Here is a 27408-nt window from a genome sequence, read left to right as displayed (position 1 = left end):
AACTTTTAATAGTTTTTGCACACATTACAAATTTTTTGATTGGTACGAACCATGACACCCCCAAATTTTTAATAAGTTTTGCACGTATTTCAATTTTGTATTGGTACGAACCATGCTACCACACATTTTCAATAGTTTTTTCACGTACATGCACCCCCAAAGTTTTAATAGCTTTTGTAGTTTTTGCAAGTTTTTCAACGTTTTGGTTGGTAGGAACGATGTAACCATAATTGTTTGGAAAAACTGCAAAAACCCTTTAAATACTATGTTACGCACATTACCCCATCCAACTTTTTTAGCAACTTCTCACGAAAAAACTTGTTTTTAGCAAATACCCCCTATGAGCTTTTTTTTTTTGATGAAAATATCCGTCTCTTATGTAACAAATCATTTTTCGGATCCCAATAAAAGAAAACGCCAGACTGCACTTATACAATGTCGGACTGCTCACTTTAAAACACCGGACCGCTATTTCAAAACACCGGACTGCCCGTTCAAAATGATGCACTTATACAATGTCGGACTGCTCACTTCAAAACACCGGACCGCTATTTCAACACCGGACTGCCCCTTCAAAATGATGGACCGCTATATCAAAACGTCGGACTGACCCTGCCAGACCACAACTTCAAAACGCTGGACCGCCCATTTCAGCAAAAAATAATTGCCAGACCGCCACCATGAAACGCTGGACCAACCATTCCAGCAAAAATAATCGTCGGACCACCTGTTCAAAATTCGGAACCACCATCTCTAATGAAAATAATTTGTTATGTGAGGGAAGGGTATTTTCATCTAAAAAATGAATTTTTGTATAGAGGGTATTTGCTAGGAAAAGTTGAGTGAGGGGTAAAGTGAGTAAAAAGTCTATTTTGGGGTTTTTTTACAATTGTCCCTAATTTTTTAATAGTTTTTGCACTTTCAATTATTTTATCGGTACAAACCATGTGATATTGAATGCAGAGGAGACCATAAGCAACAATATCAGTGTTTGTAAAATCGAACCAGAACGGTTAACCGGATATGGGCAGGAAGTGGTTCAACCGCTCTAACCAGGCAAGTTCTGGGCAGTCAAAGAAATGTTAAAAAAAAAAATACAAAAAAAAAAATCTACTAAAATATGAAAAATATATAAAAAAATGATTAAAACAAATGGTACAGTTTGCATACGGATGCATCCATAGGTGTAGAGGTAAGGTGCACCTTCAAAATTTATCATGGTATATAATTTTGATATAAAATGCTCTTAGGATTATTTCAAAATCTATTTTTATATTTAATTATAAAATTTTAAATTTTAAAAATGATTAAAATCAAGTAGATCTATAAACATATGAAAATTTTGAAATAAACGGTGTAGATAATATGTTGTAAAATACATTATTTATGAGACTTAAAATCTTTTTATTTTTCATAGCGGTTCCGATCTAATCGGGCAGTTAGTGGTTAGATCGGGCGATTTTGCAAACAATGAATAATACAAACTACTACGCTTTGAACTTTTCGAGCTCTTAGAGGATAATAAAGGTAACAACTTGTTTTACTCTTTATAAGGCTGCTAAGACAACTAACATATTAGATATAAGTATTAAATTAAAATGCCTACCATCGCATGAACCACACAAAGTTTTCTATGCATTCATATACTTTTATACTTTTTAAAAATTATTTGAAATTTATTGACCGCAGTAGAGGTGATAAGCATGTATTGAGACTGATTTTTTTTTTTAGAGGGTAATTTAGTGGGGATGTTAGGCCCCCGACTGTTTCTTTAATGGATTAGGGGGTTATATTTTGAAGGTACCCCTTTACTGTTTTTTAATAGATTAGAGAGTTACATTTTGAAAGTGTTATAATTGGGGATATCAACGATAGGAATGGATACCACAATGTAGTAACTGGGTGTAGAGATACTACCACCACGACCCCAACCCCTTTCATTACACCCCACCACATCGACCCCACATCCCGCATTAGCAGCTACTAAACAAACTATGAATTATAAAAAGAAAATCAGATTTCTAATGGACTAGCTGTCTGATGCATGGTATACCTACGCTACAAGCGCCCTTTCACTTCCATGTTAATGACTTTACAAATGGGCAAAAAAATTAAAGATTTCAATTTTTATGGATATATTGATAACTTCTCTAAAAATCAATTCATCATGTTCCAATGTTCTTGTGTCGAAATAAGTATAATTGGGGTGGATTGCCCAAGCACTTATTCTAATCTGGATAGTCAATTCTAGATTGGGCAAAAAATAAAGCAAAAAAAGTTTCATATGCTTTTTTATAGTTTAAGATATTTCAAATTAAAAAAGCATAGATGTAAAAATAAGTTTTAGCCATTTCGCACATAAATGACAAATATAGTGCCAACATGCCAATTCAATTTAGGAGTTGAACTGTTGATCAATGATTCGCAATCTAGATGAACGATTTTTGACCGAACAAAACTAAGGTGAGCGATTTTTCAAAAAGTAGCATATATTATTTATATATTAAAGTGGCATTTTTAGCATTTTTCCAACACTAGCAGAGGGTGGCATTTTTAGCATGCGTGTACATATTAGAGAGAAGAGAGAGAGTTTATCTGCGGTAGTGAGAGAGAGCATTTGTCTCCCAGTTAGAGAGATTATCCGGTCAAGGCACTTATACCAAAGATAAATGGTCTCATTATATATTTTTTTGCAAGGTTTAAAAAAACAGATCGGTGACTTGAATCGATCACACCTATACTCGTATCAGATTGGAGAATCAATGGAATCGGTAATTTTTGTATCAATTTTTTTTTCCAAAAAATCACTATACTTATCTAAAAATAGCGTTCTTTAAGTTTCTAAAAAGAAATATGAGTGATGCATTATGTACTTTCATTACTTTGTAAAAATAGGTGAATACTAAGTCGTTGTTTTCTTATATGGATATCTATATAATTATTAATAATAATATAATATAATATTACATCAAAATAATTTAAAAATATTAGAAAGCATTTATATATAATTTAAAAATAATTTTAATGTGTATAAAAATAATTGTACTGACATAAGTTTAACAGAATTATATTAAGTTATTAACATAAATAAACAACAATTTTATATAATTATTTTATTTTTTTTAAATTATTATATATATAATTAAAATTTAATTATATGTACTTATTTTTGTATATTATAAAAAAAATAAAATATAAATAGTCTTTTCTACTTTTTTTTGTTACCTACCATTTTATTTTTGTAGATGTCTTTATATAAGAGAGAGAGATAAAAAGAGATAGATATCTAGGGTATTTAATTTGTACATCATTGCATACGTGAAAGAGAGACGGGATGAGTTGCTATAGATATAGACCATTTAATTTATAAATCATTATATATATGAGAGAGATAATAAGTCGCTATTTATAGATTATTTACTCATTGTATATAAGCTAGAGATATGGAGAGACATCGAACCATAGTGGGAGATAATGGGGTAGGTGCATGTATTGGTTAGTTGTTATCGATATGTTTAGGAGTATAATTGAAAGAGTCAAAAACGTATTGAAAGAGACAAAAAATTTGATATTAATTGAAAGAGACAAAAAAATTGTATCTTGGTTAGGTGTTATTTATACGTGCTCTTACGAGTAGAGCAATGGTCTAATGCAACGGTGTATCATAGTATAATGTAATGATATTTCTCTAATGCAATGGCGTACCATAGTATAATGCAATGACACTTTTAGAAAATCATATTTGTGATATTTTTATGATCTTAAATTTTGCATACATACTCTTCATCTCAATAATCAATCCAAAACAAAAAAAAAACAAAAGTTCGATTTAAACTCTAGATATGGTCAAAATGAGTCCCCTCCAAAAATAAATCTAGACCATTCATTTTGTGAATTTCAAGATCTTAGCCTTTATAAACTCAAAATCAGTTTTTTCTTTTTTTAACATTGTTCATCTAATGATAATAAGGTCATCCAAAAAAATTAGAAATGAAAAATCCTTCTAAGGCCTAGATCTAAACATCTCACCAAAATGAACGACCTATGTTAATTGGGCTAAAAAAATACTTTATAGGTTGTGTTTTTAAAATTTCCTTTTTGGTTATTGTTCATTAGAATGATAAGAGTGTACATTTCAAAACTTGGATCAAACAAATGGCCATAAGATACTTTTTTAAGGTTGTTGCATCATATTACCATACAAGGATCGCATGAAATCATTGCCCTTAAGAGTATATATCTTGGTTAAATGTAGGTGCATATTTTGGTTTGGTGTTATTGATATGTTAAGGAGTTATCGAGTCGGTGTTATCTTTTGGTTAGGTGTTATTAATATGTCAAGGATCTTTTGGTGAGGTGTTATTGATATGCCAAGGAGTTATTTTATGTAGTTAAGTAATCGGTGTTATCTTTTTTTTTTGTAATTATCTTATGGTTGTATATTTATATTGGTCTTATATTTTTTTTTGTTTTTTATTTATTAATACACAGATACTTCTCTGCAATACTTTGAAATTCTATCATGATATCAAAAGCCATATGTTTTTTAGACCTCTTAAGGATTCATCTGGATCTTGTAGGTACAAGTGGGTTGCTTCAATCCTTTTGCTTCCGTTGCAAAGTTTCCGTTTCCATTTTTATTTTCCAACTTCGAATTCACCTATTTTGCTTTTGAACTGGTTGTACCAATTTTGCCTTGCAAATTCTCTAAGCTCATCACAATTTTGCATTGCAAATCGGTCGTTGTCCTCTAAGCTCATCACAATTTTGCATTGCAAATCGGTCAACACAATGACCGGGATCATGAGGTGAATGAGAGAGATGGCAAATGTACCGTTGGAAAAACCGAACGATCTAATCGATAACCTCACGGTTAGATCAAATCCCATCAATGGCTGGTTATGGTTTTGGCTAGTTTTGGTGATTGACCGGCATTTAAAAAATTAAAAAAAAAAAAGTGTATAAATTCTCAAAAATAAAGAATTTGGTTTGTAACACATGTTTTAATATTCTTTACATTATGGTAAAGATTAAAAATTGTTTGGTTATTAATACGCACTTTTATATTTTCCCATATTTTTTTTAAAAAAAATTAAAAATACCTTTAGGTACAAATCGATTCCTTAAAATCCATTTTTTTTTATTAATTTTCAACTTCATTTGAATGTGTTTTGTTTTAATCATTATTTATATGCTTTTCATACTTTAGTAGATTTTTTTTGTATCGTTTTTAGTGTTTTGAACACTTTTTTCATGGCTCGAGACTTGACAGATTAGAATGGTTGAATCGGCCAGTTTATCGGTTAGGCCAGTTAAACCGCTTCTGGGCCCATATCTAGTTAGCCGTTCCGATTCGATTTTGCGAACATGGGCGAAAGCGTGGTAGAGAATAAAATGGTATCCTTTCTCAAAAAGTCACGTGGCATGAAAGACAAAGTTTTTGTGAAATGGGATCATAACACCAAAAACCCTTTTAAAAATTGGACCAACCGCATCTCTTCTCTATGCTTATAATAAATTTCAGCATCAACAGTCTATTTATGTTATATTATGCCAACTGATCCCAAGCAATTATTCCATTAAGCTAATTGATCCCAAACAACTGACATCTGGGAATGAAAGTCATAAATAGATTGCTTTCATAGATCGATTATCCATCTCAAATTTATATTTGAAAGCAAAGTTAGTTTGAACATACCGAGATGAAAGAAAATCCCATATCTTTTTCGCAGTTTCAAACTTTTCAAATTGCATACTAATCGATGGTACAATGGAGTTGGCAGTCCATGTGACAATTTTATGGTTATTTATCTCCCATTTTTCTAACTTGGATTCAAAATCCTATCCCTTTAATGTATAAGATGTTTTGAGAACTAATTTATCACCAATTACATATTTCCATAACCCTTTACCTTTAATAAAACTTCGCATAAGATAGGACAATGACTATAGTTAGACCCGTCTAGTTTGATAGCAATAGTTTGAACTGAATCGGAGGAAGCCATTGGAAAGAGTTACTTGAAGCAATGTGCAACCTAGTAGCAACTCTCTCTCTCTTTATTGGGATCTCAGCAAGGCAGCAACACATGGCTCTCGCTCTTTACTGGGTCTCAACAAGACAGCAACATGGGGGCAGTAACACAACAACTCTTTCTCTCTAATGACGAAGTCCACATCTGTTAAGGCTAGGCAGATCTTTCGAAAGCAGAGGCAATCTAATGGTTGAGGTAAACATCTAACGATTGAAAAAAGAAGAGTCAAAGACGTGTTGAAAAGCAAGCTTGACATCATAACAACTTGATGACATCACATTCAATGCTTGACTGGAAGGAATCGCGATCCATGATGTCATCTATCGAATCTTGTATAAAAATCGTTCAAATCCTATTTAATTGTCAGATCCAAGATGGACTGAACTATACCCGATTCAGATCGTTCGATTCTAGGTCATCAAATTTTCAAATATAAGTACAAACCATGCCACCCAAAATTTTTAATAGTTTTTACCCGCTTTTCAATTTTTTGATTGGTACGAACCATGCCACCCCAAATTTTTAATTGTTTTTGCATGCTTTTCAATTTTTTGATTGGTAAACACTCGGTTGCCCTTTGTCCTTACCACATATTTGATGGGGACAAAGGGTTAACAACTTTTCACGTTCTCTCTCCCATTTGTGTATTAAACCAATGTTTAAACAAATGGATTGTACATAATGAGACTATTAATCTTTGGTACAAGGAGGTCATAATTACTTACAATTATCCGATGTAAAATTTGATAGTTTGGGCGTGTAACAAAGTTTAAAAACTTTTTTGTGAAGTTTGAGCTTGGCCAATGGAATAAATACAACCATCTAATTTCACATCTAATGATAAAAAATAATTGTGACCACTTTTTATTAAAGATAAACAGTCACATTGTATATTGTTCCTAAAACAAATGCAATGACTAACCTATTCGTTTATTGAATCCATTTCAAAAAAAAAAAACGCTATGAGCCTATGACCAAAGTTTGGTGTGAGAGAGAAATGGGTCGAGAGAATTAGGTGAAATGTCATGACGAAACGCATATTTAAAAAATTCACCACCTGCAGATGTTATAAAGAAAAAATGATATGTACAAAAATAATGTTTGAAATATCTCGTATTATATATATTTGACCAAATGCACAAGAATACGTTATAATTCTTATAAGATATATTATATGGTTCCATCTCACTTACAAAAGTATATTATATGGTGCATTGTTTATGTGAGGGATTTTTGTATGTGTGAGAGACAGATAACTCCAATATGTTTGTATATTTATTTGTGTATCTACATGTGTGTGGGAGAGAGATGTCCAATGTGTTTTTTATATGTGCATGTAATGTGTGTGTGAGAGAAAAATCACACATGAAAATGACAATTAGTATAATGAAATTAGTCTAAAAAATAACAAAAAATCATTTTCTTCCTTGTTTCTTCACTAAAAATCACAAAATGAACATTTTTTTGTTGTTGCTAAAGTACAAAATTAGTATCAATAGACACACAAGCAAGAAAATACATTTCAAAATTTAGATGTTTTTACAAAATAATGAATATACAAACTATAACACCCTCATTTTTTTTTTGAAAACTCAAAAGATATTATTTTTAGTCATTTTTAATGATTTTTTGAAATTTTTTAAGGTTGCATTCGGCTGATCTAACTGATTCTCCGATTTGGATCACCAATCTGCCAATCCGACTCGATTTTTCGAGTGAATGATCCAGGTCACCGATATGTTTTTTTGAAACATTGGTACAAACCAAAGTTTGAAAATTCATCGTCTGATCTAGATTGAGAATGGTTGATGGTGATCCAGTTCCCTTCATATATTGAAAAGAGGTCGGGTCTCCCTTGTACTGATAAGATGTTTGACAAAACTGACTGATTCTATCAGAAACCTACCGAATTTTTCAGGCCAGAACCAACCGGTTTTGGTCCGAATTGATTTAAATGAAAAAACTTAGATAAATGCATTTTTGAAATTTTTTCTTTGTAAGTGCACTTTTGAAGGAAAAAATTATAACAAGGCAGCAACCCATGCCGTATTTTTTTGTCTTGAAAAAGTTGTGTCATGTTCATGTGAGCCCCACCAACGAATGGCATGCCATACAAGCTGATAAGCGTGCACATACTCAACAACTAATGCATATTGTGTGAGGCTTTTATGTATGTAATAGCTTCATTCAATCTTTGCTGTGGGACAAATTGGTCTCATTTCATCACCACCGCATGAAACAAACTCTGGGGCCAAAATTTTCATATGGAAACTTGTTCCATATATAGCTTATTTAAAAATCAAAACTCTTAAGTTAATAAAAAAAAAAAGAAAAAAAAGAATTAGAAGGATTCATTTTATTATCACGTTGTATTTTAAACTTTATTTTGATTATAAAATGAATTTAATAGATTATTAATACTCAATATGAGACATGTTCTCAATATTTACATATTTTTTACACAATAATAAAAAATTATAATGCAATTGCGACTATTTCTCTTAGAAATAAAAAAAACTTAGACTTGTGAGAAATTATAGTGATTTTTTGAAAAAAACTTAATGCGGAGACCGAATGATCTGTTCGATTTTCCAATCCCGGATCATCGATCCATCGATCTGATACGATTTTTGAGATGACCAATCCACGTCGCCGATTCATTTTTTAAACCTTATAAACTGTAAACCTAAAAAATCGCCATAGAATGCATGGAAAGAGTGAGTGCTTGGGTGAAAGGGAGAGGTGCATGAGGGAGACATGTTGCGGGGCATGTGCAAATATGACAGCTGAAGGGCATAGCAATAGCAAGAGGAGTGGAAATTTTGGGGCGGAATTTAAAAGGGCGAGAAATTAGACATCTAAAAAACTGTAGTGCTTAAGCAAGTGTATTATGTGTTGGTTTTATGTGACTTTTAAATAGAGAGCTTATATGAATATTTTATATAGTGAAATATAAATTCAATGGGAGTGTGATCCACTTGTAGACCATACTAAATAAATGTGATTTGTCGATACTCGGACAAGGCTTGATGTGCTAGGCTAGTCGAGTTTGGAAAAACCAAAGAGTATAGGGATCTACTAAGAATGATTTAGTGAGTTATCCCTTGATGAGGTCGGAGTATACCCAAATGTGAGCCGAATGACTATGTGACCTTTGCATGTGATGAATAATCTTTAGAGACAGGGCTAAAACCTCATCGTTATATCATCACACGTCATGTACATAAATAGCCGTTTTGAGATTCGCCAATAAGAGTGAAGTGTGTACATGTGTGAGAGATTATTCCTATGCATCGTAGAGTCATGATTGCATTATGATCTGGATGACCATGATTTTTTTGTCGCTAGGGAGAACCTGAAATCTATAAACTGAGATTGTCCCCTAGTCTATTGGTTGATTTTAGTGGTCCAATCATGAGCTCCTATAGTGGATTGTAGGTCATGAAACCTACTGGATCCGTTTGAGAAAGCTATGAGGATCGTGATCCACAGTTGAAGATGGAGTGCTCCCATATATTGATAAATTCCTAGATCTAACGGATCCGATTTCCATCAAAGTTTTAATTAATTTTATGATATATGATTTTTAGAATGCTTATTTTAATTTTTTTGAATCTTTTGATATTTTATTTTTGTCATTTGAATTTATAAATTAAGATAATTATTTTTTAAGTATTTCAAATAAAATATAAGATTTAAAATTTTAAATACAAAATAAATTTTTTTAAAAAAAATTATATGGGACCCTCTATAAATATGGGAGCTAATTCAGAACATATCAGATTGGGTGGGCCCACCTGTGGACATCAAAGGGTGCACGTCCCACAGATAGGGACTAACTTGTTATCCAACATTGAGTGATAGTTATCATGTTGTTTGTTGGCTTATCTTGGGTATAACTAACTTTTGAATATTTGAAATATTTAATAAATCTTTGAATCATGATTGGTTGATTCAAATGATATATATTTTTTTTATTTAAAGATTTGATGGGAATAGATAGGGAGGTTCATTTTTTCTTATTTTGTATTATCTTTTCTCCTTTTTCACGCAACCAATTTCTAACACCCTTAATATTAGACTGCCTCATTTCTTAGGTGGTACGATACGGGAAATGTTAACCGGCCTATCATTCTATATAGTGGATTTAAATATAGGTGTGGTTTGTATAGAGCCTAGGCTCTAAACAATCAAATTAGAGCCTACCTTCAAATAGTATCGAGAAACTGTAGTTTTAATATTGGAAATCTTTTTGATAGACTTAAAATATGTTTTCATCTTTATTTATAAAGTTTAAAGCTTTAAAAATAATGTAGATCGAGAGATCTATGAAAATAACCGTCAGATTGACTCAGAGCTATTGGTTGATACTGTAGCTATCAGCCCGTGGGCTGATAGGGTCTTTTCCCTATATATATATATATACTCCCTATGTTCCAATACCTTCTAAGGATTTTTTTTTTATTTAATATGAAAATTTGAAAACCACTTAACAATCATCAATGACTATTTACAAAATAATAACAATAATAATAATAAATAAATAAAAATTGAGTTATGTAGAACTTACATTGCGCCCTCTAAAAATTGGAGGGTCAGCATTGAATCTTGAGACGTTTATTTTTTTTCAAAGTCCATGGAGAGTGAAATTTGCAATTTTTTTTATTTGGTTAGTCTATATATTAAAAATGTTACATCTCAAAAATTAGGGAATCCTAAAATTACTCCTAAATTAAAATTTTCCCGACTACTCTACCACGACCACACCACTTCTCCACCTCCACTACTGTACCACAAGACCCTCAAGATTAACAAACCAATGGAGATAGATTATATCTCACTCTAAAGACTAAACCCCACCCTCTTTCCTTCTTTCGCTCTGGAAATCGTCCATTTTTCTTTTTGAATTTAGCACAGACCATAAGAGAGATGGATTATTCCTCTCTCTAAACAACACCGTCTCTCTTTAGCTAGTTTCAATTTAACATTCTCTTTCTCTCTCTAACTTTCTACGACCACCACCACGCTCATCCATATGTCATTGGATCCATCAATGTCATTCGGGCTTCACGTGGCCTTTGGTACAAAGTGGTCCCATTAATCTTGGCCGTTGGATGTAAAATTAGGTGTTTCGAATTATTTTATTGACCAAGCTTAAACTTCAAAATATATTTTTTTAAATCCCGTAACACATCCAAGTTATCAAATTTCATATCAAATAATTGTAAAGAATTGTGCCACCCTTCAATGATCTCATTGCATACAATCCTTAATGTTATATAATATAAATTTGGATCAGGTACATGTCGGGTTGGGTATAGCAGGAGGTATTTTTTGTTTGACCAGGATCCGGCCTTGGGTCCAAAACTTGGACCCAATCTTAGACCCATTTTGGGTATACCTGTTGGGTCCCAGATTGGGTCTGGGTCAAGTGCCAGCCCTATCGATCGTGTAAAGAGTACCGTCAATTTTCAAGATTTTCAAGTTTTTATAGATCTCCTTGGTCTACACTATTTCTTGTGCTTTAAATTTTATAATTAGATATGAAATTATATTTTAAGACCATCACAAAAATTTTCAGTATTGAAACCACATTTTTCGACACGTACGGTTTACTTTGATTGTTTGTAGCCTCGATTATATACAAACCACACCTTTTTTGTTTTTTACTAAAAGATAAAGAAAAAGGCGTTCAAATATTCATGAGAGATAGACTATTTAACATTTTATCTGCATTTTTTTATTTAATTTTAAAAAAAAGGATATAAAGAGACTATTGACTTTTAATATAAAAAAGTCACAGTCACTTATGTCTATCAGATTTCAAATCAGTTGGTTGTAAGTGTCATTGACTATATTGAAAGTCAAAAAAATACCTATTATATCATCATCATCTAAGCCTTATCCCAATTATTTGGGGTCAACTATATGAATCTCGTTCCTTTATTTTTCTCTTCAGGATTCTTGATAAGATGTAACAAAGTTTTCTACTAACTGCCTATGTAATGCAACTCATCTTCTTTACCGGCGTTTGGGACTGGTTAATAGAAAGTTTAAGATCCTCATCCTTATTAGACTTAGAAGCAACAAATATTGAAGCCCCAAAATCGTGTTGATCTATAGTAAAATGGGAATGCTCAACCAGTTAGTTGCTCCATATAGAGACTCAACCACACACAATATTTAGCATCAACTTCTTGAATATAGAAGCAAAAGTAGTTTTGCTATACAATGCCTTGAACACTTGCAATGGTAAATAGTTAAGTACAATGATTTGAAGTATTTTGATACATAGAGGAGCATATCATAAGCAATAGAGTAATGATCTTATGAGATCCTCCCAAACTACGTGTAGGATTTCAAAGAATCACCGTTAAATTTAACACAGATCTCTAGAACAGTTATTACATGGATGTGTGACTTGACTTTTCTAGAGATATATGTCAAATTTAATGGTGATTCTTTAAAATCCTACACACATAGGTGTGAAAGGATCTCATAAGCTCATTTTCTTAAGCAATAGAATAATGGTCCAATGAGACCCTCCCACACCTATATGTGTAGAATTCCAAAGAATCACCAATTAATTTGACACAAATCACTAAAAGAGTTACCACTAAGATTTTATTTTTTTTAAAATCTAAGTTAAATTTAATGATGACTTCTTTAAAATCTCACACAGTATAAACAAGCCTCGAGGTCCTTTTTAAGTAACGATCTTGTGTCTTGGAGGGTCAGGACCCTATGTCTTGGAGGGCACTACAAACAACTCTTAAAACTTTTCTAGCTCTCGTAGGGGAATAAAGACAACAGCTCTTTGTCTTGGGAAGCTACACATGTCATTGGTTTACGTGAAATTAAAAATACTGGTAAAGCATCAAGATTCCAAACCAATAATGCACAGGCATGAAAAAACAAGAAAAGAGATTTTATGATCCATCACGAAGATACTCCCTCAAATAAACATCATATTTTATATATTTAAAAGTTTATTTTTTAAATATATTCTTATACTACACCTTCTTTAAAAAGTTAAGATTTCGTAAGGTCCTTATCTTGAGGGAGTAGTTCTACAATTTTGTCCCGCGGGAGCATGTACCGAACGTTTGTCTTTCCACCACGTACGCGCATTATTGGGTAAGATTTGTCATTCCCACCACGTACATGCATTATTGCATAAGGCCCACGTGTTCTGCGATTTAACTATTTACTTCTTTTTCAACAAATCCAATCAATGATTAGAAACCATTAATACACATGAATGAAAAAAAAGTAAAGAGATTTTATGATCCATCACGAACATACTTCCTTAAATAAATATCATGTAAACTATTTAACATGTTTAAAAATTTAAAATTTCACTTTTATTTTTTAAATATATTTTTACCCTATATTGTTTTTAAAAAACAATCTAAAGTCCTTAGCTTGAGGGAGTAGTGCTACAATTTGTTCCTACGGGAGCATCTAGAGAACATTTGTCATTCCCCTCGTACATGGATTTAGTGCATTTATTGGGTGGGATCCATGTGTCCAATCCCAAATGTTAAATTATGTAAAAATTATCATACGAGTTTCATGATATTACCATTGTCACTAGTTAGGGGTAAAATGCATCATGTTCTTATATAGGGTGGCAACAAAATCATCTTGCTCTAACTTGTTCCGATGTTGGTTCATTCTCTAGTCTTGAATCAACGAATTAGTCCTCCATTTATATATATAGTTCAACAAGACTCCAATACAAACTACAAATGAACACACAAGTTTGCACTAAAAAAAAGAAAAAACTAGAAATGTACACCTGCAACAATGGAACAGGTTCCATCAATACAAATTCACAAAAACAACAAAATCTAAATTACATCTGACCTAAGATAGATGATTGACTATAATTGGTCACAATATAATTTTAGAGAGAGAGAGATTACAAGTCTCTAAGCTGGTGAAGGTTCATGGGTGAGATGTATTTAGTTGGACCATTAATAAGTTGTTTGGCTATTATGAGATTGGCAGCCTCACTTGGGTGATATGGATCCTAAAACACATATTTGGATCTATCTGAACATAAGGAAGAAGTTGGCCTACAAGGAATGATACCTGCAAAATTATTTTATACGGGCTGGAAGAAAATTATTTTATACGGGCTGGATGGATGCAAGCAGGTGTTTCATCTAATAAAAATAAAAATAAAAATAACTGTCCAAATGTTTTTTACTAAAATTATTATTTATAGTTTTAAAATTTTATTTATTTATTTTATATTAATGATTTCCATGTTAGAGATTATATATATTTAAAAATTAAATCTAAAATTCCATCTCAAAAATAGATTTTTTAAGAGGCCCCATTTCTACATATGCGAGCTTGGCCGCATAGAAACCGGATCAATTTCAAAACTACCATAATTTTCATCAATGTTGGGTCAGGATTCCAAACCATAAATACATGGGCATGAAAACAAGTAAAGAGATTTTAGTATCCATCACGAACATACTCCCTCAAATAAACATCATATTTCATGCGTTTAAAATTTTAAAATTTCACTTTTATTTTTTAAAATATATTCTTATCCTACACTTTTAAAAAAAAACTAAGGATTAGTAAGTCGTTTATCTTGAGGGAGTATAGCTACAATTTGCTCCTGCGGGTGCATATGCACAGCGTTTATCATTCCCACCTTCCAACTATTGCATTTATTGGGTAGCGCTACTACAATCCACATGAAATGAAGCTGATTTCATGTTTTACCCCAAACCCATTTTTACCTGCTTATTTTGCGGTCAAATTGTTCCCTCATATTGTTCGAAACTACTTTATACTGAATTGAGGTTCCAAGAAAGCGCAAGACCATCAAGATTATTTTTAAGAAGATAATAAAAAACTTCCAATTTATAATTATTAAGCAATATAATTGATAATTTTTTAAAATGAATTTCACACGAGTAGGGAGCACAACATAGGGGCACCACAAAAATTTGTACTTTAAAATAATGACACAAGTTGCACCAGTAACACAAAATAGTGCAACTACAAAAATGACACCTTGTACTGTTCTAAACAGCATTTTACTAAATATTATTATCGCATGAATGTCAACCTTGAATCTTAGTGAATTGTTATTCTTTTATAAGTATAATATGAACTTATTAATATAATTATAAAGTTACTCGATTAGGGCTCAATATAAGTTACATAGGTTGTTCTTACATGTTCTTATAGTTGAAAAATTCTGCTACTGCCTTCCCTTCGATATCGTTAGAGCCACTTGTGGTTGACACTTAAACTCATCACATGAATTGAGTTGGCCACACAATAAATCAGCACCACAAACATAACGAATTGCACTATTCTAAGTTTTATTTTACTTAAAATTAATATACAAAATCATAATTTATTAAAAAAAACTATATAAGGTTGTAACTTTAAAATGTAGAAATAAGGTAAGGTGCACTCATAAAATCCATCGTAAAAGACTATTTTGAAGTTAGAAACCCTCTAATTGATGATTTCCACATCGAAATGTATGAATATGAAAAAATAAAATAAAATTTAAAGTCTCAAAAATAGTACATCTTGCATCACATTATCTGGACCATCCATTTTCAATTTTTTTTATGTGTTTATAGATCTACTTGATTCCATTTTTTTTGTTCTAAAATTATTTAATTAGAGATGAAAATAGATTTTCATGACATCCTATGAATTTTTTAGGTCAAAATTATATCTTATGATAAAATTTGATGGTACACCTAACTTTGATTGTTTAAAGTTTAAACCTTTGGTAAACCACACCCTCATTACTCATTAGAAATCTTCTAATTTATTTTAAAAGAATTCAAATCCACATACAGAGCACATGGACTATGCTAATAAGTACTAAATTAAAATACCTACCATCACACAAACCACACACTAAAGTTTTTCTATACATTCATATATTTTTATAATATTTAAAAATTATTTGAAACTTGTTGACCACAATAGAGGTGATAAGCCTGTATCGAGACTGATTCATCAGCGGAGAGTGCATTAAATCCCCACCACATCGACCCCGCATCACGCATTACCAGATACTAAACAAACTTGAATTATAAAAAAAAGAAGTATATTGAGCCTAGGCTCTAAACAATCAAATTAGAGCTTACCTCAAAACTTTTACTAGAATATGTTGTTTTGATGCTCAAATATAATCAATTTGATCATCTCAACATCAAGATGCATAGATATGCAAAAAAAATAGATTTCAAGATTTTCAAGTTTAATAGATATGCTCAATCTACATTATTTTTTAAGCTTTAAATTTTATAACTAAAGATAAAAAAATAATGTAAGGCTATCACAATACTTTCCAGTATTAAAACCATATTTCTTAAGGCCATTTGAAAGTGGGCTCTAGTTTGATTGTTTAGAGCCTCGGCTCTATACAAACCGCACGTAATGGACTAGCTGTCTGATGCTTGGTACACCTATGCTACAAGCGTCCTTTCATTTCCATGTTAATAACTTTACAAATGGGCAAAATTTTAAAGATTTCAACTCATTTGGATATTTTGATAAATTCTCTAAAAATCAATTCCTCATGTTTCAATGTTTTTGTTTCGAATCAGATATTGTTGGGGTGGATTGCCCAAGCACTGATTCTAATTTCGATAGCCAATTTTGTCAATTAAATTGGGCAAAAAAGGTTTCATATATTTTTTGATAGTTTAAAATATTTCAAATTAAAAAAGCATAGATGTAAAAATAAGTTTTAGCCATTTTGCACATAAACGACATATATAGGGCCAACATAGCAATTCAATTCAAGAATTGAGCAGTTGACCAATGATTCTCAATCTAGACAAGCGATTTTTTATTGATAAAAAACAAAATGAGCGATTTTTCAAAAAGTAGCATGTATTATTTATATACTAGAGTGGTATTTTTAGGAAAATGGGGTTGGGCTTGGGTTTGTGGTGTTGGTACCTCTTATGCTCTAACTAAAGTCTAAGCTTCCATTCTCACCCAATGCATTAAAAAAAGAGAAAGATATTTCTAATATTTTTCCAACATTAGCAGATAGTGGCATTTTTAGCATACGTCTTTGTCTTTGGATTATAAAGAGAGTTTATGTGATCAAGATTAATTGTGACCACTTATACTCAAGGTAAGTGGTCTCATTATATATATATATATATATTGAGTAATTATCTTAGGAGATCATTTCACATTCATGTGTATAGGATTATAAAAGATCACCATTAAATTTGATACAAATTTCTAGAAAAGTTATCACATAGTTTTTTTAGAGATCTGCATCAAATTTAATGATGATTTTCTGGGGTCCTACGCACATTAGTGTGGAAAGGTTATTACTTTTTTTTTTTAATATATATATGTCAATTGGAAAAACCAAACAATGACTCGCTAAAAAATGTGAAGTTCATAACGGACATTTGCGATGAAAGAGGGGTAAAAAAGTGACAAGAGCACAACTGCTATTTCCTCTAAAAGTTAGGGTTATTGGCGTGTCCAGCCATCATAAAAGAGGCTCTCCTCTCTCCTTCAGTCCGGCACTCCAACGCGCACCGCCATGTTTGCTCTCATCTCTTCCCTATTCGCGACTATAGCATGGCGAGCCAGACTCGGGTTCCAGGCACGTGCCGACGACTCCACACTCCTGTGGAGGGAATTATGGCGGGATCATTTTCACCATGGCTACTACGACACACATGCCACCCCCTCATTGGCCGACCACCGCCTCTCCCAAACTCGGACGATAGATGAGGCTCTAGCTTTTGCTGGCATAACCGGTAAATATCCAAAAATTAAAAGAACAATTTATTTTCCTCTTTTTTTTTTTTTTTCTTTTTTCTTTTCCTTCCTTTTTTTTCAGAGGGGCAAGAGCTCCATTTTCTTATGGTTTTTCTGGGTGTATTCATGGATTTATTTAACAATGATTGTGAGAGTAAGAATGAGAGCTTACATCTCCCATCCGTTGATTTGGAGGGCAGGCCATCTGTGCCGTTGATTTCTCTTTTCTTATCTTTGGCTCTCTCTAACTCTTCTTAAACCCAAATTTTGGCTCAAATCATGATTTGAATTTCTTTATATATGGTATGAAGTCTTTTTTGAAAAGAAAATAAAGCCTAACCTCAAGTCCACGTTCGGAAAGCATTTTCGGCTTTCGAAATCTTTAAGATAGCTCTAAAATTAATTTGAAACTCAAAACACGGTATAAATCGTAGGGATATGTGACCGCTTAGTTTTAGAGTAAAATAAATGGTCCACATGATTAGTTGCAATATATATTATTTTTAAAATTTAAAATCCTAATTTTTTTACAAAACCATAATGTTCAAGCTGAAATGATGGATTTAAAGGTTTTTCAACGCTCGAATTGTAATTTTTGATGAGTTATATAGCGAGGGTTTACTTATTTTGAGGGAAACCATTTTCCTTATATATAAAGGTGTAATGTGGGGGTTTAAATTTTAATGTGAGATTAATAAAGTTAGTGTTCGTGGGCGTTTGGGTGTTGTACAGATGATGAGTCAACGTGGCCAAGGACTGTAATAGATGTTGGGTGTGGGGTTGGGGGCAGTGCAAGATATATCGCTAAAAAGTTGGGGGCGAAATGTGAAGGTATCACTGTTGACCCAAATCAGGTTAAGATCGCTAATGACCTTGCCCTTGCTCAAGGCCTCGCAGACAAGGTATGGGATGTCGATTTCACTTCTTCACTTAACAAAACAATTTCATGCTTCAACCAATTTGGAAGAAGATTTAATACAAGTATATCAAAATTTATTAAAATTAAAAATAATAAAAACAACAATTATGTGCTTCCGTCAAATTAAAGCCTACCTCCAATTAGTATCGAGAAATGCGGTTTCAATAATGAAAATCTTTGTGATAGCCTTAAAATATATTTCATTTTTATTTATAAAGTTTAACTCTTCAAAAATAGTGTAGATCAATAGATCCATGAAAACTTAAAAATCTTGAAAATTGATGGCCTAAAAATGCTCTACAAAATACATTATTTTTAAAACTTGAAGTCCTTCCTTTTTTTTTTTTTTTTTTTTTTCATATCTATGCATATTGATGTCGAGATGATCAATTTGATAATATTTGAACATCAAAACAACTTCTTCTAATAAAAGTTTTGAGATAGATTCAAATTTGATTGTTTAGGGTCTCGACTCTATATAAACTCCTCCCAAACTTAAATGAACTCATCAATCACAGTGTTAACGCTAATTTTTTACAGTATTTTATTTTTAATTTATTCTAGAAAACGTTTTGACACCAAAATTTGTATGCTCGCTTAAACTCACACGTGAAAAAAATATAAAATAAATATTTTCAATAAAATAAAATGTCCAAAATACCTTTAAAAGTTTCAAAAATATTTTTTAAAAAATTTAAAAATAAAATGGTATGAAACGTAATATCTAGATCAAACTGTCAAATTCCTCAAAATTGGAGGAAGTAAACCTATTTGTCCACACCCGCCCACGCCACTTCACGTGTTCACTCAGTTAGTTCAAAAAAGTGTAAGGCACAGTGGCCTACCCCTTCAACTCCAGCTGTTCATTTAATGCACTATTTTAATGCATTATAGCATCATTTTAATGCATTATAGTATCATTTTAAGGATGGGTGTGGATTTTATAATGCGTTATTTTAATGCATTATAGTATCATTTCAAGGATGGGTGTGGATTTTATAAAGTTGCGACCTTAAACAATTCAATTGAGGCGCATCTCCAAAATTTTATCATGTAAAAAAATCTTAGGATTATTTGAAAGCTTATTTTTATATCTAATAATAAAATTAATTTTTTTAAAAAAATGATTAAAATCAAGTAGATCTATAAATATATGAAAAATTTGAAAATAGACGTTTTAAATAATGTTTTGCAAGATTTACTATTTCTGGGACTCAATTTTTTTATTTTTTTTCATATTCATATATCTCCATCTCGATATCGAGATGGTCAAGTAGATAGTTTTTCAACATTAAAACAACCTTTTCCGATGGAGTTTTGAGGTGCATTTGTGATTCTACATTTTAAGGTTGCAACTTTATACAAACTTTTTCTTTTTAGGAATAATAACACTAAAAACTTAGAAGAATATGAAACTTATTTATGAACCAATCTTCATAACCAACACAACATTAGTCTCATATATTTTATCTTTTAATTTTTTAAATTTTGATATCATTATTTTCTATTTTGTAAGGAAAAAATATTTTTTGAATATTTTTTTTTAATGTCATAACATTGAAACCTATAAGGGATTTTATTTTTATTTTTAATCATATTATATGGAAGTGTTCGCTAATATTTTTTGAATCGTGTTTAATTATAATATTAAAATTAATAATTATACGTCGATAACCAAATCTTGTATTTTATTTGTTAATTTATTTACATTATAAATTATAGGGTGTGGTTTCTATAAGGTTGCAATCTTAAACAATCCAATCAAGGCCCACCTCCAAATTTTATCATGACATTAATTTTGTCATAAAAAATATTAGGACTATCTTAAAATCTATTTTTATAACTAATTAGAAAATTTTAAACTCCAATAATGGTTAAAATCAAGTAGATCTATAAACATATGAAAATCTTGAAAATGGATGATCTAGATAATGTGTTGCAAGATGCATTATTTATGGGGCTCCAATTTTTTATTTTTTTCTATTTTTTTTTCATATTCATATATCTCGATGTCGAGATGATCAATTAGAGGGTTTTTCAACATTAAAACAACATTTCCGATAGATTTTTGAGGCGCATATGTAATTCTACATTTTAAGTTTGCAACTTTAAATAAACTTTTTCCTAAATTATATAATATAGTATTTTTTGTTATAGTTGCAAATAAATTTTTTTTTTAAAAAATTAGATGATATTATAAGACAAAATTTAAATTTATTTTTATTTGTGTGATAAATTATTTTTAATGCTATATATAATTCATAATTATACATATATCTAAACAAGAAAACAATGTCTCATTATTCACATATTTTTGTAAATAATGAAACTATATAATGTACCACTCCTAATTTATTTTAGAAACTAAAACAATACTATTTTTATAATGATTTTTGAAAAAAAATTGGGGCAAACTTGTCGATTCACTGATCCGACCCCCGATCCACCGATCTGACCCCCGATCCACCGATCCGACATGAGTATGGGTGAGGACGATTTGGGTCACCAATCCGTTTTTTTAAACCCTGGGGGTGAGAAATAGCCCGATCTGGGTCTGAAACCCGGATTCGTACCTTGTTCGGATCCAAGTGTGGACCCAAAATTTGGATCCGAAATCCAGATTCAGATCCGAAAGTCTGGGTTCAGATAGATCCGATCCAAATCTGATCCGGATCAAAATCCAACCCAATTTTTCTTTTTAATAGTAAATTTTTATTTTATATATATATATATTTAAATAGTATATATATAATCCGTATTCGGTTCTAGATCCGATGTATATTATTCCGATTCGAATTTAGATTCGGATCCAATGTATAATATTCAGATCTGGATCCAGATCCAAATATCCAAAATTCGGTTTGAACTTGGATCCAATCTGAATCTGATATATACTATTTAAATCCGGATCCGGACCCAATCGGACCTCTCTCAACCCTTCAATTGATGATGTCGAATTTAAGGTTCATAACTTGGCCTGTTTGTTTCTTTTCTTTAAATGACTGTTGCGTTTTGGACTTTTGTAAACCTCTTTTTGTTTCTTTTCTTTAAATGACACTTGCGTATTGGACTCTTTTGTGAACCTCAAATGATTGACAGGCCACTTTCCATGTTGCTGATGCAATGGATCAGCCTTTTGCCGATGGGCAGTTTGACTTGGTTTGGGTTATGGAGAGTGGTGAGCACATGCCTGATAGGAAAAAGGTTATGTTCCTTAATACTATCCTTTTCATTCTCTTATTCTTCCTTTTAACTCCCTCTTTGTGCTATGTTCTATGTTTGATTTTGCACCTCATGGTTTCTCTATATGTTCTTTCTGAGTTCAATAAGTTACTATGTTGGTCCCAATTCTGGGGGCATTCGTCTTTTGATTTTGGCTTTTTTTCTTTACTTGTGAATGACCAAATTCATTGAATCTGTTTCCTCTATTAAAATTTGAATGCTTTTGCATTTTTCAAACAGTTTCATTGGCATTTGAAGTTAGTTTGAGATCAAAATCCAAGGTATTAATTCAAACTGTGGTGGATAAGTTTTGTTTAATGTTTTGGGTTACTGTCATGGTTGATCAATGGTTGCGCACCTATTTATTGTCAACTAGAAAATCCCATCTTTGTTTCTAGCCGTTGGATGTCCCCATCCAAGTTTGATTGGAGTTCTTAATAGAGGACAAATCAGTGTAGTGTTTTTTTCTATCACCTTTTCGAAAACGTCACTGAGGCTCAAGCGGTACTATCACTACAACCTCAACCCATTCCCTTTTTGTCTCTCACCTTTACGTGTGAACCAAAGAGAGACAATGCTTCACAACGCTAGGTTGTATCCTGGTGGTATCCTTGTCAAAGACCAATTGTGCATTGAGAAATCAAGTAGGGCATTCAATGCCTTGAATACATCAAAATATTTTGTACCCTCCTGGTCCAAATCAAGCAAGGCCCATGTTAGGTTTTTGCTTGTTCGGCTTTGGAGTTTGTTTCGATCATGACTTAATGTTTTTTCTACCTTGTTGGAATTCTTGCCGCGGTAATGCATTTGACTATGTTCTAGCTGCGGTTGACTTGAGAGTTTCATGCGATGTGCGCTTTATGCTCAGTCTTATTGCTTCATAAAACCATACTTCATCCAGCTGTTTTTCCTGCCGTTGAAAACATAAACTGAGCATTTATTGTGCTTAAACAGTCATTCTATAGTTGACTATTAACATCATCATTATCATCAGAGCCTTATCCCAACTATTTGGGGTCAGTATAATGTAGATTCAAGATTCATGAAAAGTTTCGGTAAAGTTTTATGCTGGCTGTCTACCTAACATAACTCTACTCTCCTCCTTTACTTGGACTTGGGACCGGCATATGACTGGTAAGGGCCAGCCAAGGTGGAGTTCTACAGTTCACTATTAACATTGTGGTTAAACACTTAATCACGATGTTTTCACTGCAGTTAACAATTCATTCTGCAGCTGGCATTTTTACCATATTTAAAAAAAATTTATCGATATTTCATGGTTAACACTTAATACTACATGAGTTTGTTTACTGTAAGTGATAGCTAAACTAAAATCTCACCACATTAAATGTTTTTCGCCACAGTTAACGGTCCTTACTATGGTTAAGTAGAATTCCCACTATGTAAATGATTCTTGACACGACTGTGTCCACTACAGTAATTTAAGAGTTCAGACGCTCTTCTTTTGATCTCTTGATACTCAGTTCCTTGATTCTTTATGCATCCGTTATTTTGAGGCTAAAAGATCCAAAATCTGGCTTTTTAGGACCCCGAAAACAACATTTTCTACCATAGTGTATATCAATTAACAACCTAACAACATTTTCTACCATAGTGTATATCAATTAACAACCTTGTTGTTTCTTTTCATTTCAAATGTCCATTTGAGATGTTATTTTGCAAGAAACCACAGGCCAAATTATAATTTCATGATTATTTCTACTCTACGTTTAGAGGAGTAACATTGTACTAAAGAGCATGAATCTTCGATAGTGAAGGCTTTATCATTGATCATTTTAAGGAACTATGGAATAGCATAATGCAAGGGCATCTACCATGAAAAATGAATGTGTTTCTTCACATAAATGTAGCAAACAAAACCCAGGATCGTTATTCTTAATTTTTGAGTACTTTAGTGGTAGGAATCAAAACTTGGAATGTAGTTTTGCAATCATGGATAACTGACCAAGCAAACCCAGGCCTGAATACTGAAAACTCAGGATCTCATGTGTCCTCTGCAAGATGGGACTTTTGTTTTCTACCAAGTTCATCCAGAAGGTACTTGCTATCCAACATATTGTCCTCAAGCAGGCACCTCAAGCTTGTTTTGAGAAATTTGGTCATTTCCTGGGGTTTAAGCTAAAGGATGCTGCAGTGAATGATCCTTGTTCTTAAGAGCTCTTTGTCACAGAACCTTTCCACGGTCCTACCTGTGTTTATGATTACATTATTATGGGAGATGTCAAAGATGGGATGTAGTTAACAATTAACCAGAGCATGCGAACACGAGAGACAGAAGGAGGTTCACTACCTTGGATAAATTTTGAGATGAGGAGCGTTTTTGAGTCTAAGGATTACTTGTGGGATAGAGATTAACAGATGAAGATGGCCATGCATCTCAAAATAGGTATTCGTTAGCACCACTTCGCCAGCAAATTTATAAAACTGCAAACACCCGTTGCAGTAACAAATTGTAGCTTGAGGATCTTGTAAATACATGCAAGCACCTAACAACCTTGTAAGTTCTTGGATGGTCTCATGGGTGTACTAGATGAAATGGTTGGCTTGTGTTCTAGAGGCCTAGATGCCTGGGTTCATGTTCTATATGGTAAATGGTCCTATATTGACTCATTGTGTTCCACTAAGATTCCCAACTCCTAGTATGGCCTATGGCGAGAAGTAAAGGCCTTGTTAACATTGGAAACAAGAATCGAGTATTGAGGCATGAGCACCATAGCTACAAAGAATCAAGATGATTCGTTGATAAATGAGGCTTACCAACTGGAGTTACATTCTTTTTTTTGGGTAGTTCAGTGGGGATGGGGTCCCTACCCGTAGTAGGAATAGAACTTAAGACATTATGTTGTGGCGACCCACCACCCTGACCGCCTAGTCTTGAACCCATCCTAGGAGATAGGAGATACATTCTTATGATGTGATAAACAAGGTTCAAAATACCGGAGCTGCTGAGGTCCTAATCCATATAGTACAATAGTGGCCAATATATCAGGGTTTAAGACAGAATAATAAATTGATAACTAATTTTTGCATATAACAGGCAACACTCGAAAGTATTTGGATGTAATGGACTTTCTGATAGATATAATGGTGCTTTTTTTTCCATTAATATATCTAAGAAATAATGGGCTTGTAACATATATGATCCACGACTGTTTGTACAATGCCAAAATGTAATGGTCCCCAACAAGGCAAAGCACGTAGATGTGTGGTGGCCTATTTGTTCTCAGGTGAGCAGTTTCAAAGGAGATTAAGGCAGATCACTTGCCATCCTTCCGAGTAAGCACCAGCCTGGTGATAGAAGAGAATTTTTAGTCAAGCTAGGATCGATATCTTGTATGCTCCACTTGGGGGAGATAGTTTTATGTGTGTGCTTCTTCAATGCTTCATAGAGAGTGACAACCTTCTCTTCATTTGGTTTCAATTTACAGTTTATGAGCGAGTTGGTCAGAGTGGTGGCCCCTGGAGGCACCATTATCATTGCGAGTTGGTGTCACAGGGATCTGTCTCCTGATGAAAAGTCGTTGCGTCCTGACGAGCTACATATCTTGAATCGAGCATGCAATGCTTATGAAATTCCTGCCTGGTGTTCAATGGCTGATTACATCAACTTGGCCCAGTCCTTTTCTCTCCAGGTACATACATGCATACATATCGCTATGCTACTCACTCAAATAAATAAAGTTGCATATGCGTATTTGAGGATGATTAATCTTCCACTCCTACTTTCTCTTCTCAGTAGAAATACCAAATTTATACCCCTCTCTCTCTCTCTCTCTCTCTCTCTCTCTCTTTGCAGGATATCAAAACAGCTGACTGGTCCGATAACATAGCCCCGTTCTGGCCAGTAATTTTATGCTCCTCCTTCACTTTTGATGGCCTCACCTCGCTCTTTAAATCTGGTAAGATTCTCATTTCTAAATTCTTGTTCTTTCCCCGAGAATCATTTCTTCAAATGGTTCACAAGACGTTGCATGTGGCACTTTGCATATTGTTCAGTAGATAATTTTTCATTTATATAGGAACTGGTTTATCCTCATCCGTGGTCTTTAACAAGGGGAAAGCATTTTGTAAGGCCATGGTTTTATGGAACTGTATCACAAATCTCCCCAAAAAATATGGTTTCAATGCTGGATAACTTGCAAACATATCATCTCAGCCTCAAGCAATCATGGATATGGAAAAAGTAATGAATCCAAAGTCCTCAAAATAGTCTATCTACTATTCAGAACTGTTTATTTCAAGTGTCTGCAGATCTGTTAGATCTAGATCATTTTTGGAACTTGAAAAATTCAATTGTTAGAGGTGGAATAGATTAGCACATTGTTATAAGAGTTTCTAGCATTGGAACTGCATTTTTCCAATAGGGTTTCAAGGTTCAACTTTTACCAAATATCAGTAAGCCACTACGGCCAAAGCCCTACAAATTCTCCTCCATTTACCTTTTGTACAAGGATGTCACAATCATTTTCGTGTTGTAAGATTTCATAATGGGTGGTTGTAAGAGTGTCATTGATTAGATATAACGTTCCAAAAAAAAAAAATTTCAAACTCTTTAACTCACCCTAAACCATCCAGTTTGACATCTAATGAGTAGAAATAGTTGTGTCCTCTTGTACAAAAGATGAAATGTCTCTTTATGGACAATCCCTTTATGAATATGAATCATGAATAAAGAAATTTGTTTCCTGTACTAAATCTTTTTTTTTATTGCAAATAGGATGGAAAACCATTAAACTTATCCTTGGATTGAGTGTGCTGAAAGAGGGTTACGACAAGAAGCTAATCAAATTCGCAATTATGACATGTCGAAAACCCGAGTGAACACCAACAGCAGCTTGCCGGAGTGAACACCAACAGCAGCTTGCCGGAGTGCACACCAACAGCAGAGAAGATCAGAAAAGAACCATCGTTGTCAGCTATTTTGAATTTTTCGAACTCTAGGGTCTCTGCTTTCGCTTCAAGGTGTACTACAATAAGCCACATTGTCTATATTCAAATGATCGTGGGAATTTCCAGTTTTCATTACAAAATTTTCCACTTTTCCTATTCAAATTGAATGGGTAAAATGAATATAAAGCGCGTGGAGAGCAGATGGGGAAATTGCAGTATATCTCGATGACTGTCACAAGACTGCCGGTAATCGTAAGTTGGTAACAAGCAAAGTAACACCAATTTGTCAATAAAAGGAAATTGACTTCATGTTATGATAACATTCGGAGGTGCGTCTAAATTGGATTGGAGTCTGTCCATTTTCAAGATTTTTATATATTTATAGATCTTCTTGATTTTAGCGGTTGGAGTTTAAAATTTTATATTTAAATATGAAAATAGATTTTGAGATAATCTTAAGAAATTTTTACACCAAAATTTCATGTTATGATATCATTTGGAGGTGTGTCTTGGATTGTTTAAGGTTGCAAC

At 32.8% G+C, this 27408-nt stretch overlaps 1 protein-coding gene across 1 annotated transcript; it reads left to right on the top strand.

Annotated features, from left to right (window-relative positions):
- The first annotated feature begins 17583 nt into the window (after positions 1–17583).
- Positions 17584–27017, top strand: LOC18443978 (putative tocopherol O-methyltransferase, chloroplastic). The gene is made up of 6 exons (XM_006854157.4): positions 17584–17824; positions 18558–18727; positions 21844–21948; positions 25416–25619; positions 25784–25886; positions 26705–27017. The coding sequence occupies exons 1-6, from the start codon at positions 17605–17607 to the stop codon at positions 26806–26808; spliced, it is 906 nt and encodes a 301-aa protein (XP_006854219.2). The 5' UTR covers positions 17584–17604; the 3' UTR covers positions 26809–27017.
- Positions 27018–27408: the final 391 nt, after the last annotated feature.

Source organism: Amborella trichopoda, chromosome 3 (genome assembly GCF_054954075.1).
Source record: "Amborella trichopoda isolate Santa Cruz 75 chromosome 3, AtrichopodaSantaCruz75HAP2 v2.0, whole genome shotgun sequence".
In the NCBI taxonomy this organism is placed as follows: Eukaryota; Viridiplantae; Streptophyta; class Magnoliopsida; order Amborellales; family Amborellaceae; genus Amborella; species Amborella trichopoda.
The sequence above is the reverse complement of the archived record's forward strand: the minus strand, read 5'-3'. Positions and strand labels throughout refer to the sequence as shown.